General features: G+C 41.4%; 1 protein-coding gene across 1 annotated transcript in view; it reads right to left on the reverse strand.

Moving 5' to 3' along the window:
• Positions 1 to 19,412, reverse strand: part of tesk2 (testis associated actin remodelling kinase 2) — a 29,793-nt gene that overhangs the window by 3,368 nt on the left and 7,013 nt on the right. The window contains exons 3-10 of the mRNA XM_018753496.2: positions 14,607 to 14,728; positions 10,072 to 10,120; positions 3,810 to 3,956; positions 3,357 to 3,439; positions 1,889 to 1,973; positions 1,455 to 1,538; positions 1,053 to 1,139; positions 630 to 771 (exon numbers count right to left, since the gene is read on the reverse strand). Of these exons, the coding sequence (XP_018609012.2) occupies positions 630 to 771; positions 1,053 to 1,139; positions 1,455 to 1,538; positions 1,889 to 1,973; positions 3,357 to 3,439; positions 3,810 to 3,956; positions 10,072 to 10,120; positions 14,607 to 14,728 (799 nt within the window). The remainder of the gene's footprint in view (positions 1 to 629; positions 772 to 1,052; positions 1,140 to 1,454; positions 1,539 to 1,888; positions 1,974 to 3,356; positions 3,440 to 3,809; positions 3,957 to 10,071; positions 10,121 to 14,606; positions 14,729 to 19,412) is intronic.

The following is a 19,412-nucleotide window of genomic DNA, read 5'->3' on the forward strand; positions in this document are numbered from 1 at the left end:
TTTTATACGGCCTATGTAACCTGAAACAAAAATAGCGGCTCTCCAGCAGTGAAATGTAGCCGAAAGGATGGAAAAAAAACAGTGAATCTGTCAATGATTTACAGCCCCTGGAGCAGTGTGGCCTGCAGGTCGATCATATGCACATTCCTGCATCTCCCGCACGCATGACTGAGCTGAAACTAAACACTCCCTTACTGGTCTGCCAAGTACTGAATTTATACACCTATAAATATGTTTTACACATGCTTAAGGTGCATACCAACAACTTCTTCAAACAAACATTTTACAATACCACATCAGCATGAACTGAAAAACTTCAGGGAGAATGAAAATTAAGGCTATAGAGACACTGAGGAAAAACAGCCAATGATCATTAACAAAAGTACATGTTACTGAGTAGTGTACTAAGTGCAGAGACACTAAAACACACAAACACTGGAATGATAAAACTGAGCACTGAGAAAACTGGGAAGTCCAAAATGCCCCCAGTTTTGTTTGGACTGTGAGCAGCAAATGACAGGGGAGGCAAAGTTCACTACTTGTACAAATGCAGCTGCAGGGGCCTTCAGTAGCTGCAGAAAAGCTAGAAGGCAACTGGGGAATCAAAGGGGGTGGTGGGGCAGGTGCACCTTTGGAGACCGCCTTTCGTTCAGAGTCCGCCACCCCCGCGTGAATCCGCTCTCGCTCCACCTCCTGGCATTGCAGCCGAGCCAGGATCTCCTCCAGCTTATTCACAATGTCGGGGAACGAGGGCCGCAGCTTGGGGTCCATCTGGAGAACGCACATCATGAGTGAAAGGTCTGAGGAGAACAGCCACTGAAGAGCAAGCTTCCACAGACTTTGGATTAAAGCACTTTATAACACTAAATATGAACAGAGAATTACATCATTTAATTATTTGTGCAGTGACAGCACAGTGTTCAACCCCATGCTCATGTTTCTAAAGTGAGCATACACGAAACCGTTTTCCTTCATGCTTTCCCGTTTCTCCAGTGCCTGTAAATGAACCACGTTTGTGTGTGTTGCTGTGTGTCAATCCAGGTCATACTGACATTGCAGCAGTTGAAGGCCAGCTGGAGGAAATCATGTGGACAGTCTCCGACCATGTTCTGGAAGGCATGGTAGTCGAGGCCAAAGTTCTGTCAAGAAACATGATTGGATCCATGAGTAGAAAAAGGTCTTATACTGGATTTATTCTATTGGGCTGTTGAAGAAACATAAAATGTCACTGCACAGAAGAGCTGCTGAGCCATTCCACTGAGGGCCAGAGGGTTTGCTGGTGACAGCCTGACTGAAGTAATCATTTAGAAAATTAGCCATCTTGCATCTTTTTCGGTGCAGCTTTCAGGCTTAGCACGATCCAGTGCTTAAAATCTGTAAGGTGGTGAATGTGAACAATCAGGCTTTCTTTTATGTCCAGATTTGCTTAAGCAGTAGTGTGGTTTAAGACTCACCTCGGTGCGGGGAAGGTAATCTGGATCAGCCTGTATCCGTGCAATGATCTCACAAAGGATGATCCCATACGAGAAGACGTCTGCCTGAGAGGGAAAGTACGTACTGATCAACGTGTTGGTAAACTGTCAGAGTATACACTGTGCACAGGGGTGTCTCATAACAGCACAAAAGGGCAGTCCATGTGTAATGCAGACAGTGTATAAATACCAAAAAGGCAGCAACTCTAAAGCTCCATATAAACAGTTGCACAAGGTTTTATCATAAAACTGAAGTGCCATTCTGCGAGCTTGTTCACCTAAAACAGGAACAAGTTTTCTGTCTTCCTTGTTCATTTACAGTAGCTGTTTCTGAAAAGGATACTACTGATGGACTTAAATTGTACCAACACAGTGAGATGTTTTCAGTCAACGGCCCACGCTCACGTGACACTTACCTTCTCGTTGTAGGGCTCGTCACGCAACACCTCCGGGGCCATCCAGAAGGGGGAGCCCACCACTGCCAGCTTATCTCCATCAGAGCTAGAGTAAGAAGCAGGGCAAACAGACCTTATAGCAATGTCACCCCCCCACCTCCAAAACACTAATTTCTACTACTCTCTCACATACAACAAAATTGACTGCAATTAGACTGACAAATCTGTGGTCAAAATTCTATCAGATGTCTCAGTGCCCATCCCCCTTCCTGATTCAGACTGACAAATTTAAGCACTATTAAGAATGATCAGTTTATAAAGTCGGTTCATTTGAAACAAAACTCGGCAGCAGAAAGGTGTTAGTGTCCGTGTTCCACCATTTGCACAGCAATCAACACGTTTCTTATGGGATTTGAACAACAGTCTGTTTTTAAACAATTCGTTACCCCAGTGGTGGTGGTTTACCCATAAGTAACATACACATTAGTGACTAACAAAACATTCATATAGACAGGAGTGTGTCTGCTGCCAGGTTCTGGTGTGCCGGGAGACTTGCTGACCCTGGGACAGCCCTGGTGTCATTAGCACTCCTGAAGCTCTGTGCTGAACGCTATGTTCCTCACTACATGGAAGACCTACCCCAACTGGCATGCTTTCACAGGTCTCTCCCCCCATTCTGCTATGTTGCCCACCCTTCCTCTGCTTTTCACACAGAGTTTTCATGAAGCATTGTGATAAGGACTGAATGCATGAATTCAGATCAGGACTAAGATTTTGCTGACAGATTGTTAACTTCCATCATCCTTTTTAATGTTCGCACGAACATAGAGAATGCGTCATCTAGGGCTGGGCCCCGAGATAAGAGTTCCAATCCTTTGGCAGGGAGCTCGAGCATCTTCCTGATTCTGGCTCTGGGACTTTGTTCATGTGAAGTATGTATGTTCAGGTTCAACGATCAGAGTACGACCCAGTACTGGTAACTTTGCAATAACCATTCTAATGCAAATATTAATGCTACAAGTAAACTACAGCTAAGGATAGGATACACTCTTGATAAATATGACTCAAAACTAATTACAAAATGTGTTTATGTATACTGGGTAAACTAGAGAACAACAAATATTTTTAAAACTTAAAATGAATTTGGTGCTTGACAATATTGAACCGTGACAGCATGCAGAGATGGTTTCTCTTCCAACTTGCATGCTTTCGGCATTTATTCAGCTTTTTTAAAAAAAAAAAAAAAAAAAATTAAATTTTGACAGTAAAACCAACATACTGAATTACAAATCTGCATGATGCATCACTGACACTGTTCCCAATACTAATTTTCACATAAAACAAATGGGTTTTCATAAGTTAACCAGCTCTTCCACAACTTTATTTTCATCCTTCAAGCAGTGAAATGCTGCAATATAACAGCAATACAACATTAATTCCATGATTTTTGTTATGGTTACATTTTTTGAATCTTTAGGATTTGACTCACTTCTCACTGGGAATCTTCTCTGCCAAGCCAAAGTCCCCAACAACTGCTGTGTAGCCACTCTCATCGGACTTAATCAGGCAGTTCTGTGGACAAATGGATCACAGGTATGTCCATTGACCACAAACAACATTGCAAAAACTACAGCTTTAAAAGCACATTGGCTTCTGTCACCTTACACCTTTATACTTTATCACTGCCCATTAATTATGTGTTTCCACACATAAACTGAATAGAGGTTTGACAGCCTAAACACAGAACATGACTAAATGCAGCTGATCAATTACTAAACCAGCAACCATACAACCAGTGGTGTAAAACTTTACCGACCAATTATGGCAGGCAGGTCAGAGGTCATATGACAGCTGCACTGAGTCTCTTCACTCCTGCAACACCCCATTTACCACCCTCTGGACCAGCCTGAACAAGTCTGTTAAATATGTGGCGAAGGACCACCTTGGAGGTGAGGTCCCTGTGGAACACGCCCTTGGAGTGCAGGTAGTCGAGGCCCATGGCGATGTCACATGCCAGCTTGACCCGCTCCGCCCAGCTCAGGTGCTTGTTGCTGTCCAGCAGCTGCTCCAAGTTCCCACCATTGATGTACTGAGAGAGAGAATGATCACTGAGTAAACACATTTAAGAGTTCAAACTACAAACCAGAAGACATCTGAAATCACTGTACATTCATATCAAACTTTCACAAACCTGTCCGGTGAAGAGTTACACCTATTCCTCTAAGTGTTCTTTTGACATTTAAGAAGGTTTGAGATGCTAGGCTAAGGCAAAGCTGGTTTATAAAATTAACAGAGCTATTCTGGGCATTTTACAAACATCACCTTGTTCTCTTTGCTGGGAGGGAGTGAGCGAGCGAGCAAACACTTTGAATTTACTTAGCAACTTTAAAAGTAACGATGCATGTTAAAGATCCATGTCTTTTCGCATTCATCACAGCATGACAGCCCAAACATGCTGCCAACAACCTGGCATTTAGAGACCTCATGCACCAAGTTTCGCACACTTTTACATGCATTTTAACTACAAAGATGCTAGACATTTATTTCTTTAACAGATCCAACCAGGAAAAAAAATCAGCTGCTTACTCAGACTTAGAACTCATGGAATTAGTTTAATTAGTAAAACGGCCCATATGTAGGTTATACATGGGAACTGAGAGACAAATTGAATTGCATTGCCAAAATGATTTTTTAGATTCTCAGATGGCAACCAAATTATTCCCCCACTGTCACCCTCCATACAACATGGCTGGTTAAATATGCTATTTTTTTTATTCAAAACACAAATTGCAATGGCAGAATGGCAAACACCTTTGACAACCCAGGACAGTGAAGCTACACCAAAAGTGTCTTTAATTTCCCCCATTAGGGTGCTTCTGAAAACGGAAGTGCAGGGATGTTACCAAAATTAAACATTACCAAAGGAAAAATGCCCTGCCAAAAGGTATGTAAGCGATATCTGTAATTGCAATAAATGAAAATCCTTGAATCATTTGTTCATGAAGATTATGCTGTCCTATGGGAGTATTCTGTGTCATCATGAATCTATGCTTTGGTTAACTGGGCACACCTGTCATTTCAAAACATATCCGTGTGAACATAAGTTGGATCGGGGTCATATGCAGATGCAAGGATGAACAAAACCTGACAAAAGATCTTTAAAAAAAAAAAAAAAAAAAAAAAAAAGGCACAAAAAACATGATTTCTGCCCTATGGTGTAGACCCAGCCTTTATGCTTAATCTTTCCAATTGGATTAGCATGTCAGACTAAAGTCATGCTGAAGCTCTTAGCCACATGACAGGCAAACATATCTGCACATCCATCTCCGCACGGTACAAAATCTCATCATGCAGGGAGATGGTGGAAACTCATTTGACAAAAGACAGGGGTAGTTTTACCACACAATTATTTAGCCAAAAACTTACATGTTGTTTTGTACTTGTAGTGCATAATTATCTTATCCATGAAAGTCCAATTCAAACACAGGCTTGTTAGGATAGAAGATTGAAATGTTTCACACATATGCACAATTAATTCCCCATTAATACCAGAATATGAAAAAGCAGAAAACAGAAACTCTGGCACATTTCAGGCTTTTGCAAAACACAGGGGGGGAAATGTGCAATAGCTTTTACGAGGCTTTGCTGTTTGTGGCTGTTGAGTGGCTTTTAGCATTAAACTAAGTTACCAGCAACAGTGACATTAACCAGTCCAAACCAGTTCAGAAGTGCTGCTTAACCAATGACTTTATACAAAGCTATTTGCTTATTTGTACAGCTGGGTGCTTTACTGGAGTAATCCAGTTAATTATCTTGCACAAGTGCAATAACAGGATCCCCTCCCAGGACTAGGGGGGAAAAAAAAAAAAAAAAAACCCTTCTGAAAATAACAGTTTGTCTGATGCTCTCCTCCGAAGCAACTTCTAATGTTGTTTACCATGATTTACCCATTTTTACAGCTAGGTATGTTGGCACCATTAACCAGTAATCTGCCTGCTTATTTGACATTCACATTTCTTCACATTCTTTGGCTTTAGTAGAGTGTTCATGTTGAAGTGGAGGGATGGCTCTTCTCTGGGTAGGGCAGGTGCCAGATGTGGGTAGGAGCTTCCAAACACAGTCAGTCTTAATGTAGAGGACAAGAGGTACACATCCCCTTTCCCCCAAGTTCTGTACTCCAGGGTGTGTTCATGTCTACTATGCTGATCACATGCAGGGCTAAAAAGGCCAACAACTTGTCTCCCAAATGCAAGATGGTGGCCAGATTATGCATGAAAAATGCAACCTTTTACAATGCCAATACTGGTTAGAAACTCTGGCTCTTTTGTGTGCGGTTTAACTGTGGTCAAAGTTGACTCTGTCATTCCTGTCTACTCTACTGCTCTCTTGTGGTCTGTGTACTGGAGCCATTTCCAAAAATGTTCCTAGAATTGGGAGGAGATTAGCACATCTTTGCCTTAACTTCTCCTCCACAGCATCTGTTGTCTGCTGCTTTGCCTCCTATTCCATTCCAGATGAACTAAAGCTCAGACAAATCCTGGGTCTAGTCTTTGATGGCTGGATGCCAACCAAATCGATTTCCCAGAGTTGCAGACCCTTGGAGCAAGCGTGTGGCAGAGTAACTCCAATCCACCCTGGTGAATGAATCCTGCAAACTGATGCTCACTGCTGCCACTCAGTTATTTATACTGCCAATACCCTCACAGGAATTAAAGTTAGCATCTTGCAGACCAATGAAGGCAAAACAATGAGAGAAACACATGCTGGCCATCCAAACCCTCCAAACAAAAATTTGCAGGAAATTACCTGTACAGACTGTCACAGTGACATGGCAAAGACCCACATATGGAGGAAAAAGCAAAAGCCAACTTTGTGCAGGCAGGACTGGGACATGGGCAACTGTGCTACAAGTCTATAGTCACTTGCAGTTATACAGTTTCTGTAACAATTTTGTATGAACTCAGTGGAATAACAAGCTGTTAAAACTGCCATCAAAATGCCTAATTCTATGCATCAGTTTCCTCTCAACTTGAAACAATTTTGGGAAGTTTAAAGTTGAACATAACAGTGTAACCCTCTGAAAGGTGTTCATTACCCAAGGTCACGACTGAACAACCCTTCCTACAGTAATAGCTATCAGTTAACCAAACAGTGACTGCGGTTCAGGTGACAGACAACCTCTTGGCTTGGGGTCATTTTCTTAATGTGATCCACTTTGTGTAGCTGCATTCACAAAAACATGCTTCTTCCAAACATTAGCAGCATGAAGCCCTTTGTGACAGAAAGGACAAGTTAAAAAAGCCATGCAAACTGAAGGACACTAACTGTTTACAGTAAATAAGTGTCCTCAAAATAGCGTTGGCAGATCAACTCCCAGTGAGGGAGAGGAATCCTGCTCCTCGCCCCACTCCATAAAGCTGCTGACATTCTGCTCCCACAACCCCTCCCCCCCAGCCCCGATCATCCGCTCAGCTAAGATTAGGCATCCTAAGAGCTGATCTCCAAGTAAATCATCACTAATTGTAGATGAAAGGGCATGGACACTGAGAACATAGACATATGCATTCTGTCTTCAGAAACTGTCATGAATAGCTTGCTTACACTCAATTTTCAACTTTTTTCAGTAGTAGTGATCACACTGGGTCACTTCAGTTTAACACAGAACAGAGAAAAAAAAAAAAGCACAGAACACGAAACAAATGAACACACAATTAAAAATTTGTGAAATCGCAGAGATGATCTTGTATCTCCTGGAAGCCAGGCAACTGCCATTTAATGATCCATTTTGAAGTTGCAGCAGACAAAGTATGTTTTGTTAATTTTAAGAGCTCTGTTGCATTGGAAAAAAAAACCCATTAATTGCATATGTTTTACTAATATGCAACATTTTAACACTATAGACTTCAAAAACTTCCGTGTTTTCAGACACACATTTAAAGAGCTGATTTTAGATGAGTTTCTTCTTAGACATTTAAAAATATGGATTTTAGAAATGCCCTCCACACCCAGTGCACAGCTGAAGATTAACCAGTCCACCAGTTGATCACCCCCACCAGCAGAGGGCAGCTGCGTACACGGCCACCCTGACACTTGTCATCATGTCATGTCAGCATGCGGGGGTGGATGGGATGGGGTGCAACATTATCAACAAAGACAGCAAGGAATCGGAGGCCAAAAATACAGGCGCAAAACAGAAAACAATGTGGAGGAACAGGAGGGACGCCCGTAAAAACAGATAGGGTTGTGTTGCTGCAACAGACTCAGGGATCTGCTCCAGGCAGCGTGGTGACAAGAGCATTTCAGGAGGGGGGGGTGTTGACAAGAACTAAAAAAAAACCAGGATGGAAGACAAAGAGAAGAATAACCCAACAAATGATGTGGGTGAAAAACACTTGGACTTTTTGATGACCAAAACCATAGTGTATAATAGCTTGCATCAGAAGACTGAGTCAAAGCTTTTTTAGAATGTGAACTTTGACAGTTTTACAAAGCCCTTTATTTTAGAAAAAAACTCAAACATTCTGGAACTGTGTAGGGTGCTGGCTGGCCACAATGGGCCACTTAAACGTCCTTTGTCTTGATTCCAAACAATAAACCATCTAAGACATTCTGAACGCTACTTTTGGGAACAGACTGAGGGCAGTTACTTGTCGGCTGTATCCCAGAGATTTTCTCTTATGTAGAGCAATATTCTATGGGAGCAGCCTATTCAAGGCTTTGACACAAGGCTCCAGACTTCAATGTGATCACAATAACAGATGTCTGCTCAGTTGCAGTGCCTCACTTTCACCGTGTCTTTTCTCCTGAGTGAGGAGAGACTTTACCACCTGAATTGCACTGAATCGGTCTGGGATTCAGAGTCCTGCTTGGGGTGCCTTGCGGCAGGCTGGCATCCTGTCCGGGGTGCGTCCCCTCCCCCCCCTTCAGCCTTGCACCCTGTGCTGCCGGGTTAGGCTCCGGCTCGCCACGACCCCGCTCGGGACAAGTGGTTGTAGGCAGTATGTATGTTATTACATTGAATCACTGAAGTACCACCTATGCCTACACCATATCTTTCCTGCAAGAACTGTTACAAAGGGTGAAGCAAAAGAAGATGAATATCTGAAAGCACCCTTTGCCCCCATATGCACTGGATGCTGAAAATACAACTGCAGGTGTCCTCATAAATGTCTATGTCTATGCCAGTCCTAACAGCAGCTCAAGGGTACTGCAGCAGGTGCAAGGATTTAAACCAGCAAAGTTCCAATAAGGAAGTAACAGCGGTCTACTGCCCCCCAAAAAAACTAAAAGTTAAACCAAAAACTTAGCAATAATCTGAAATAATTTAGTAGTTTATTCTAGCTTGAGCCAGTATATTTTTGACTCATGACCAAGACCAAGAGTGATTAACATTAAAATCAACCAAACAAGCAAGCAGGCTGGAAACAAATGAGTTATAAAACAAAATACAGATGAAAATAATTGATGCTAGAATTTTCAGCAGGTATGCTAATATTTTCTATAGGACACTGATGCATGTGAAAACTAGCCTGAAATATGTATATGCTTGGTACGTACAAGATAATTCATACATAGTCTCACAAGACATTTGTATTTTCTCCATATGTAAACAATGCGACAAGAAACCCCATCAAACCTCCCAAACTGCATCAACCCAGTGTTAATCTGGAGACTGGACCAGTTTGACTACTGTTGCCCTCCCTAACAGCAGCCACAGTCCCTGCATGACCCCCTATTTTACAGTGCTACACGACCTTGGAGGCAACTATTGCCTGAAGCCAATGACCCTGTGTAACATTCTGCAGTCTTCACCTTCACCTTGTTAGGAAGGCACTGGATGCAGGGAAGATTCCTCAGACAACCTCAAAACACAAAATGCAGCTCACCACAGCCTCATGGGAAATACGAAATCTTTGCAGCTGTGGGTATCCATTTTAAATAACCACTGCCTGCAAGAACTAAATTCTCTATATGAAACATAAAAAAAGCTTTCAAAACTGATTTTAACCTCTAAACAACAAGTTTGGAATAACATTTCTAATGGATTTCACAAAACACCAAATAAACTGATGAGGCCATCTTTTTCCCCAAACAGAAAATAGCAAGTGCAGCGTAATCCAAAATTCATCATCTGCACTTCTTGAAGATGGTCTCTAAGAAGCACAGGTCCTATCCAGTGGTGTGGAATGAAGAATTTCTCTTACCTCGGTCAAAGCATGAAGCTGACCTTCCTGAACACAGACACCCATGAACCTGAAATGTACAGAGAAAGTCATACCGTTAGACAAGAACAATGTTTTAAATGTATGTGCTATGCAGTCTCCATATGTTCCAGGAATATTTATGATCATCTTTCCATTTCCATTAATTCCTTATTCAGTCAAGGTCACAGTCACACAGAGGCTAGAATATGGTCAGAGGAGGACACTTTCACCGCAAGACACTTAAACCATTTAAACAAAAGTTCACACTAATACATTCACATAGATGCTGGAGTCACCAGTTCAGCAAACATGTTTTTGGAATGTGAGGGAAAAGCAGAGAACCAGAAGGAAATCTTCACAAAGCTCAAGAAGACAATTAAAATCATAACCAGAATAGATCTTGGTCAAATTAAAGCCCCCATGCATGCACTTGTAAGCTGACAACACTGCACTGAGCACACACTATTTAGCATCCATCTATCTACTACCAACAACCACTTGTCCAATACAGGGTTGTGGTGGTCCAGAACCTATCCCAGAAGCATAGGGCCTGAGGCAGTTTACACCCTGGTTATGATGGCAGCAGAATCACACACTCATTCACTCACACATACACAGAAAGAGCAATTTGGAGTCATCAATTCATCTGACACTTATGTCTGGGAAATCACACAAACACAGGAAGGACATGACAGCTCCACACATACGGTGCTGAATTTTAACCCATGTCCAAACCCTCAACCCAACTGCTGCGAGTCATCAGCATTACTTGCTGGGCCACTGTGATGTCTCAGATCAGGCTGTCTTTACAGCCCATCCCTCCACCATGTGTGCGGAAATGCTTCCCAAGGCTTATTGCCGCTTCAACAAGTGCTCACGATCAAATCCAGGGACTGGCTCACAGGCTACGTTTCTGTCAAGACTAACTGCAAGTCGCAAGACTGCTGGATGGCTCACGGAAATAAGGATTTAAGCAGTTAAGAGCTTCTGACAGACCTGTGTGTAAATGGGGGACGTGACAGCCAAAATGTCAACCACACAGAAAGAGACAACTTTCTAGCCAAAATCAAGCACCAATGTTAAGGGGGGGAAAGAGGCAGGAAAGGGAAGTGAGTTTGGCAAGATAACAGACATCTCAGCAATAAATATGCTTTGCCTTGACAGGCATTATTGCACATTTACAGCTGCTCAGGATAGTTACATATAGGAATGCTGGTTGCACAGTGAATAAGAGACTGGCAACTTGAACTCTACTTCAAGGGGTTCCAGTTTTTGTACCCTCAAGAGTGCAAACAGCATGAATAAGTGCACTTTAAAGATAACTCTCAGCTAAGCAAGCAGACATTTTTTCTAGGACACAGGCAAGAAACAACACAAACAGCAGAGAAGTACTCAATGCTAATTCACTGTGCATAACTCCTCTTTTCCATATCAGATCAAGTTGGCCATTTTTGAAAGCACCGGGCATATCACAATTTCAACACAGGATGTCTCTCCATTAATCAATTACAATCGATGTTTAAAATATGTGTGTTTTCGAAATGGTATAAAATGGACTTAAAAGGTGTTTGGAGGCATGAGAAACCATGCATATCTAGCAACAAAGTGTTCTTCATTCCTCCCATTGTCTCCACTCCAGCCTTTTCCCCCTCCTCTCAAAGCACTGTAGTTCTGTAGGAGTATGCAGACCACTTGGTTCTTAGTAGCAAGGAAAAGGGGAATATCAGTCATCTAGCATGTGAACACTGATAAACCAGCAGGGTTTTCTTGACCAAAATGCTCTACTGAGACTTTCCCCAATTCCAAATTACAAAATGCAACAAGAACATTCAGTACTCTGTCCGTGTTCTGTTTAGTGGCTTCATCTGCATTTAAAGAAAACATGACAGAACGTGATGAATTTCAAGGTGCAGGGCAATGCTGTGTGCACACAATCTTGAGACTGCATTCTTATCTTCTACCACTTATGTAAATACATATACACTAATGGACAAGCAATAGAGAATGAGAGGTTGTGCTTTGCAGTGAATGTGCAAATGCATATCTTTTGATCACACAAGGTTAGTCATGGATGCTAGCTATACAGTGGTGAAATATTTTCAATTTTCTCTATTTTGCAGCATGATATATCTCTATAAATCTTTGTTTGGAAACTTCACATTCACTGGAAAGGGTTTAAGGAACTGAAAATTATATTGGATAATGCTAGTCTAAACCATACCCAAACTGTATTCACACATGATTCCGATCACCCCTTTAAGTAGGGTGACTAACAATAGAGAGCATCACACCTATGATTGCACATTTAATAAACTTCCACATCAACGAAATGGCATAAAAAAACAACACTGGTGCCACTTTTATCTCCTAGGCTTCAATGATACAGTAGCAGACAAGATCACATCAAATCTGCTTCCACAAAAAGGCAAAAAAGGAGGTCCAAATACTTTTTTTCCCCAGAGCTCAGAGACACAGTTCTACTCTGCTCCAGAATGATGAGGTACTTCTGTTCAGTGTAAGACATGAGAGCATGCTGTGCAAAAAAATATTGAGCCTAGCTTTCCTTTTATGGGCAAAACGGTGCTGTACTTTGCACCCAGACAGTTAAGTTTTTCCCCCACAGATGAATGCCTGTCCAAAAATGCCATTTTAAGAGGGAATATATAAGAGTCTGCTTCCTCCTGACCTATTTTTTGCTTACTAATCAAGCAGAGAGTGGGTCACATAATAAACACTGAGTGTAAATACTAATTTAAAAACACCCAGTCATGTAGACCAACATTCACACAGAACTCAAGTTTATGTGCATAAAACTACTTTTTAGTATTCCTGTCACAGCAGGGTTCTCAGAACTAACTGCTTCTCTACTGACCCAAATGCAACAGTGATCATTTCACATATAAACCCCCCCCCACAGGTGCGCGCACACACGTCAGAAGTGAATGACGACATCTTGCTTGGAACTCCAGTCGGAGGGTCAAACCGGTGCAAGCCAAGGGAAGAGAACTGAGCGCTTCACTTCAGTGTTTATGGTTGAGAGTCCAACGGGTAAACATGCTGGAGTGGCAGACTCCAGATGGCCATTTCCAGAGTCCCTCTCCAGAGCCCAAAGCTGAGTGAAACCACAGATATCTAATGGGGCTCTACCAGTTACAAAAAACACTAACACTATAAATATTGTTTGGATAAAGTTTCAGTTCTGCAACACTCCACAGCAAGAGGAGGCTTCACCTTTGGTACTGCAATGACAGATTTAGTAATGGGGATTATGACCCCTTATCTCTTCTTCAAAGACTGCATTTCATGAGTTGCACATACAGAAATGCTACAAATTTGATCATTTTAAGGAAAAATGCAACTTTTTTTCTTCCTATGTTTATTTTTTTCAATAAGTCTTTCTAGAGAGCTGACTTCAGGGCAGTGCGAGACACTGGTACTTGGAGGCAGGGGATAACATGTAAATGTGAACCTATGGAGACTGCACTGCTCAAACAAAAGCTCACGCTCGACATCACTGAATCTTTTAGATGGTTGTTTTCTGGCTTTTTTCAGCCCACAGCTCAGACAGATTAGAACTGCACACAGAGAGAGAGTTTGGACAATAACAGAACGAAACAAGGAGGGACAATTAACCCAACAAATTTGCTTACAAGAAAAAGGAGACGAGAAACTTATGAGAAAAGTGAAAACAGACAGACATTGTGAAAACCTAAGCTTTCAAACTGATTCAACTGATCCATAGTTAATGGGCATCTGACCTGTTTTCTGAGAAGGCTCAGGAAGCGAGTTGGGGCAGACATCTCCATTACACAAAGACACTTACATGACTTACAGCGAAAGCAGTGTTGACAAGCCTCCGAGCAATAAAAGGCCTAGAAATAACAGTGGCACTGAGGTACTTCAAAAAAGTATCAAGTATTACAAGCTAACAAAATGTACCACTGACAAAATTACCAAACTTTTTTCCCCATTAAGAAATAATTTGAATAATTACAGTGGCAATAAAGCTACCACTAAACTAAAGAAATACAAGTCTTACTTCAACCAAAGCCCATTTTGAGTCATCCTAAGCTGCCAACAGGTCATACTGATTTCAGTTTCACTATGTATTTAGTCTTGGAAGAGAGTTAAACTGACCAAAGTTCAAGTATATATGGAATTTACCAGTTCATTCTCTGTAGGATATTTTGTTCATAACATACAAAACCTATAATTCGTGTATTCTCGTTAGTCTTAAAGCAATCACTCTACAGAAAAGTGAGACATTTCAGACACCCTGAGCTAAACAGGCAGAGACATCAGTGCTGAGTTGGAAGGCAAACACTCCTCATAAATAGTCAAACAAGGATGGTGTAAACATATTACTCGCACCACTTTTACTTATAAGGACATTAAGATCAATGACAACACAGCTTATTTTCTGCAACAGCTAACCTATGATACTTTTGAACTCCTAAAATCATTCTGTAATGACTGCATGTACAAATTTCAGCATGCCAATAAGGTCCCGGCCATTTGTATAGGGTAGCACTGACCTGAGGATGTTAGGGTGCGACAGTCGGTTCATCAGCTGCACTTCCCTCAGCATATTGGCCCGGTTGCTGCTCGTCTTGTTCATCTTTAGGGCCATCACCTGATCTGAGGCCCGGTGGCGCACCTGTGATGGAATGTCAGTGGTGATCATTGAAAGGGAATACTCCATTGATGCCTCCACCGTCAACCCAGGTCACAGTTCTCATTAACAGGACCACGCAGGCTGATTTGGAGGGATCTGTCATAGAAATCACTTTGACTGGTAACTGGTGACCTATTGCCCTTGGACAAGATATTTAACTAGTGTTTCAGTACTTTGGAAAATGTCAAGTGCTACTAATGGTTAAAGTGAAAAACTGTTGTGCTTATGGGGCTTTGGATGAAGACATCTGTCATCCCACTGCGTTACTACTATTATTATTATTAACAATAATAATAAAAAACATTTCATTTCAAAGCAGAAAGTAGCATAGTGGATAAAGCCATTGCCTTGAAAGCCCCAGAATCAAATCCTTACTCCCATGGTAGTACCCTTAAGCAACATATCTACTCTTACTTGATACAGTAAAAATTACCCAGCTGTTTAACTGGGTAAATGATTCTAAGAAGCTTAGCAGACAAACCGAAAATTCTAAGTCACCTCCGAGAAGGGTATAAGCTGAATAATGAATTATCACAGAAAAATATAAAGTACATATTTAGCAGCAATATTACTTAAGTATATGAATAGAGTGAAACAATGACATTAATGCAAATCTAATATTTTTTTCATTTACATGTACATTGTTTCCACAAAAAAGCCTTTTAGACAGCAGGGAGACACCAGAACAATGTGACAGGGACCTCATAGTGCATCACATGCAGCAAGGGTGCTTCCAGTCATACCTCAGTCCAACCAGCCCTTAAATAGCCTCATCAGCAGGTGGCTGTTAAAGCTGAGATTAAATAGAACCACTAAACTCATGCAACAGTTCATCCAATCTCCTCAAACTGTCACAGGGAAAGTTGAAAAACAGAGTTAAACTGGCCTATTTTGCTGTATCTATGAACAAGGCCTACATTAACGTATGTTTGCAGACAACAGAGGAGGTATGGTAACATTTCTGTGGTCAATGAGTTGAAAGTACGTGCATGCACATGCTCACGTTCACTACACCCCCTCTTCCCCTACTAGTGCAGACACTAACTGTGCAGTCATATTCAATAAAATGTGGCCAATCCATTCATGGCAAAACTAAAATAAAAGCAGCTGCATGCACTTCTGTAACAGAGGTAAACAGTGGTTAAACAGCTTCACAGAGGCTTACACAGAGCGATGAAGAAAAATGATACACTGCAGTCACGTGAAACTGAGGTGAGTATACATATCATGCAGCTACACTGGAATACGGAAGAAAACTGGACACAGATGTACCTAGTTATGCAACAGGACTGGATTCTGAAGGTAATTACAGCAGTGACAGTTCATTTTTTGCAAAGAGCTTAAAAAATAAACATGACCACAAGAAGCCCATGTTCTGAAGAGAGAAAAAAAAAATGTCCTGTTCTATCTGCCTGGGCTAACTTCCTCCAAAAGTTACGATACAGAACCCTGCAGGTGCCACAAAGCAATGCTGCTACACAATAAAAGGCCAGGAGGAAGGAACAAATATCAGTGATGTCAGAGAGCTGCAGATGAAGCTATATGACAGGAAACAGAAGCTGATCTCGTTGTTCAGTGTTCACTTTCAGAGTACGTAGCAGCCAATGTGTAAGCGAAAAGGAGTGGATAGTTGAGCTTGTGGTGAAGAGGAAGGTGAAAGAAAAATTAAAAAAAAAAAAAGTCAAGAAAAATTAAATTGGGTAAGAAATGAGGGCTGAAAATTTACAGGATTTGCATCTGCATCTGGTTGCAGGTAAAGAGCTGGTTAACCAAAGGGTTGGCAGTTAAAGTCCCAGATGTGGCTCCAAGACATTTCTTCAAGGCACCCATCTTGAGACTTGAGTCACTTCAGTAACAACATCCAGCTTATGAAGAGAGGGGAGCAGGGAAAATTATTCATATATTCAATTATTTATACAACTCCTAAAGAGATGTGCAAGTGAGTGCACCAGAATGAAAGCGCAAGAGATGTTTCTGTGCTGTGCATTCCTGCTACAGATACCTCCCTCCTTTCTACATCATTACACGCCTCTATAAAATTTCTCACTCACACACACACACACACACACACACACACACACACACACGAGGAGCACAGTGGGTTGGACCGGGACCTGCTCTCCGGTAGGTCTGAGGGGGTGCCTTGCAATGGACTGGTGTCCTCTCCTGGGTGTGTCCCTTCCCCCTCCAGCCTTATGCCGTGTGTTGCCAGGTTGGGCTCTGACTCCCCGTGACCCCGTATGGGACAAGTGCTTCAGACAATGTATATATGTGTGTGTGTATACACACACACACACACACACACACACACACACACACACACACACACACACACACACACACACACAGAGAGAGAGAAAGCACACAGGCTGCTCTGAACACTAACTCACACACCCCACCTCCAAACCCCCACCCATGCAGGCTGGGAAGGAACATGGATTATTGGTAACAAAACAATTAATTCACATTGCACTCAATGTAAATGACCAAAAACACATTAGTTTACTTTTTAAAAGTAAAAAATATTGTTAATATTATTAGTAATTAAATTTTATATTAACTCCAATGAAGTTAAACAGTACTGTTTTAGTGTTATAGTTTAACAAACTTTCACAGTAAATGTGCTGATTGCAATTATGTAAATGACTACACATTTAGAAGGTCATTGTTTAAATAAGAAAAAAAGAACGCAGGCTGACAGCCTAAAGCAACATCTGCCACCTAAAAATAAACAGTGCTTTTAGTAGCAATACCATCTTTCTTACACGTGCATACTACCCGTTGTCAGGAACACACAAGTTAAACACTGCCGAAAGCCTGAAACTGAAAGCTAAAAGTATGCTTCATATGAATTTAAGAATACCCCCAAAGTAATGCTTAAATGATAGCCTTTTCTTTCACATCAATGCAAAGATGACTTTGCATCTGTATAGCTACAGCAGTGACCCTCCCCTTCAACTCCCCTTCGACAATTACCCTTTAGGTATTGCACACCCTCACAGCCACACACTAATGGGCTCGGACAGTCAATGTGCCAATTTCACATCAACACTGAAGTGATGCTTTGCGGTTGTGATGAAGACAGCACCAGCATCAGTGCCATTACTTGTTCTCATGCCATACTGAGCACAGGGTTGGGCTCCAAGCCCACCACTTCTAATCAGCATTGCAAATGTTGAAATCTGCATTGGAAAGAACAAGGCATTTCTTAAATTTAGCAAAAGAGAGGGTTAAAAATGCCAAAATCATTTTGTATTTGGTTAATTCCAGTATGACCTTCTTAAACATGTATAGCTGGATGTCTTCAACAAAATGAATTATATAATTAACCTTGGTCAATTTATCTGTTTATTTGAACAAGTGTAACATCATTAAAAATGCTGAGAATGAGTCATATCATCAGAATCATTCTCCCAACATAAATCAAACTGTTCAGTGATCAGAAAGGGAATTTAACACCATGTTAAACCGAGGTACAAAGTATAAAAGCCAATTAATCAGATTTCAGCTTGCTACATCTGGCCTGTCATGAATAATTAACACAGGAACATAACAGTACATAATAAACGAAGTTAAAATCATAAACTATTTTCAACACACTGGTCTGCAGGAATGACTGTTCAGGGGATCAAAAGGAGGCCTATCTTATTTATTTTTAATTTAAGGGAAAAGCACAGCCAAAACACCCCCTCACAGCATTTGGAGACATGTTCTCCAAGCGCAGCACTACAGAACTCAAGAGATTTGATCTTAAATGGTTTGGACTGATAGTAGATCCCGCTGGCATTTAATTGGTGTAATAATGAAATCAGCTGAAGTGTTTGAACCGTGTCCCAGAATATTACAGCAACCTCAACTGACCTCAGTGAAGGCATGACACTCTTCCTGGAGTCGGAAGCAGGCCATTTACTAGCCATTTGCTTGAGGGCTTTTAGTGCTTGCTGAAGCACTGAGCTGTGAAAATGACCCTGGCCAATGAGGTGGGGAAACCACTTCCCTAGGCCATTCTGACCTCAAATTCTAAGCTCCTGAACACAGTTGACATATCAGACAAGAGTATCACAGTTAAGGCAGTATCGGCAAAAAATAAAACTAAAAAACAGAAGAAACAAAGGGAAGAAATAACTTGTCACATGACTTCAGATGAAGCAATTTTTTTTTTTTTTTATATATGACTTACAGGGGAGAGAAGCAAAAGATTTGCATTGCTGCAGCACATACCAAGTCAGACTTCTCTAAAACAAAATTGTAACGGTGGCAGCATAATTTCCATGAAAATGATTTAAGGATAAAGCTAAATATAAAATTTTGTGTCTTGTGCAAAGTAACGGCTCTGATAATCTAACAACTGATTATCGGGCCAAGCCAGGCTGGAAACATGATTTATAGTGTTTACTTGAAACGGATGTCAAAATCAATGATCACAAAAACATGAAGTCATCTTGGGGCAGATTACGGCCACTTATAGCAACTAAAGCTAGAAATAGGGTTACAAGAAGGTTTACATCTACACCCAGTATTCCTTATTTGAACCTTGGACACAAATTCCAGAAAGACTAGTTAATTTCTTTTTAAAAACAGACTGATAGACCAACTGATATCCATCCTGATGACAACCTGGAGAGGGGAAGATGACCACTGCTTCAGAAAGAAGAGATGAACAAGA

The sequence above is a fragment of the Scleropages formosus genome, chromosome 3, assembly GCF_900964775.1.
Source record: "Scleropages formosus chromosome 3, fSclFor1.1, whole genome shotgun sequence".
Lineage (NCBI taxonomy): Eukaryota > Metazoa > Chordata > Actinopteri > Osteoglossiformes > Osteoglossidae > Scleropages > Scleropages formosus.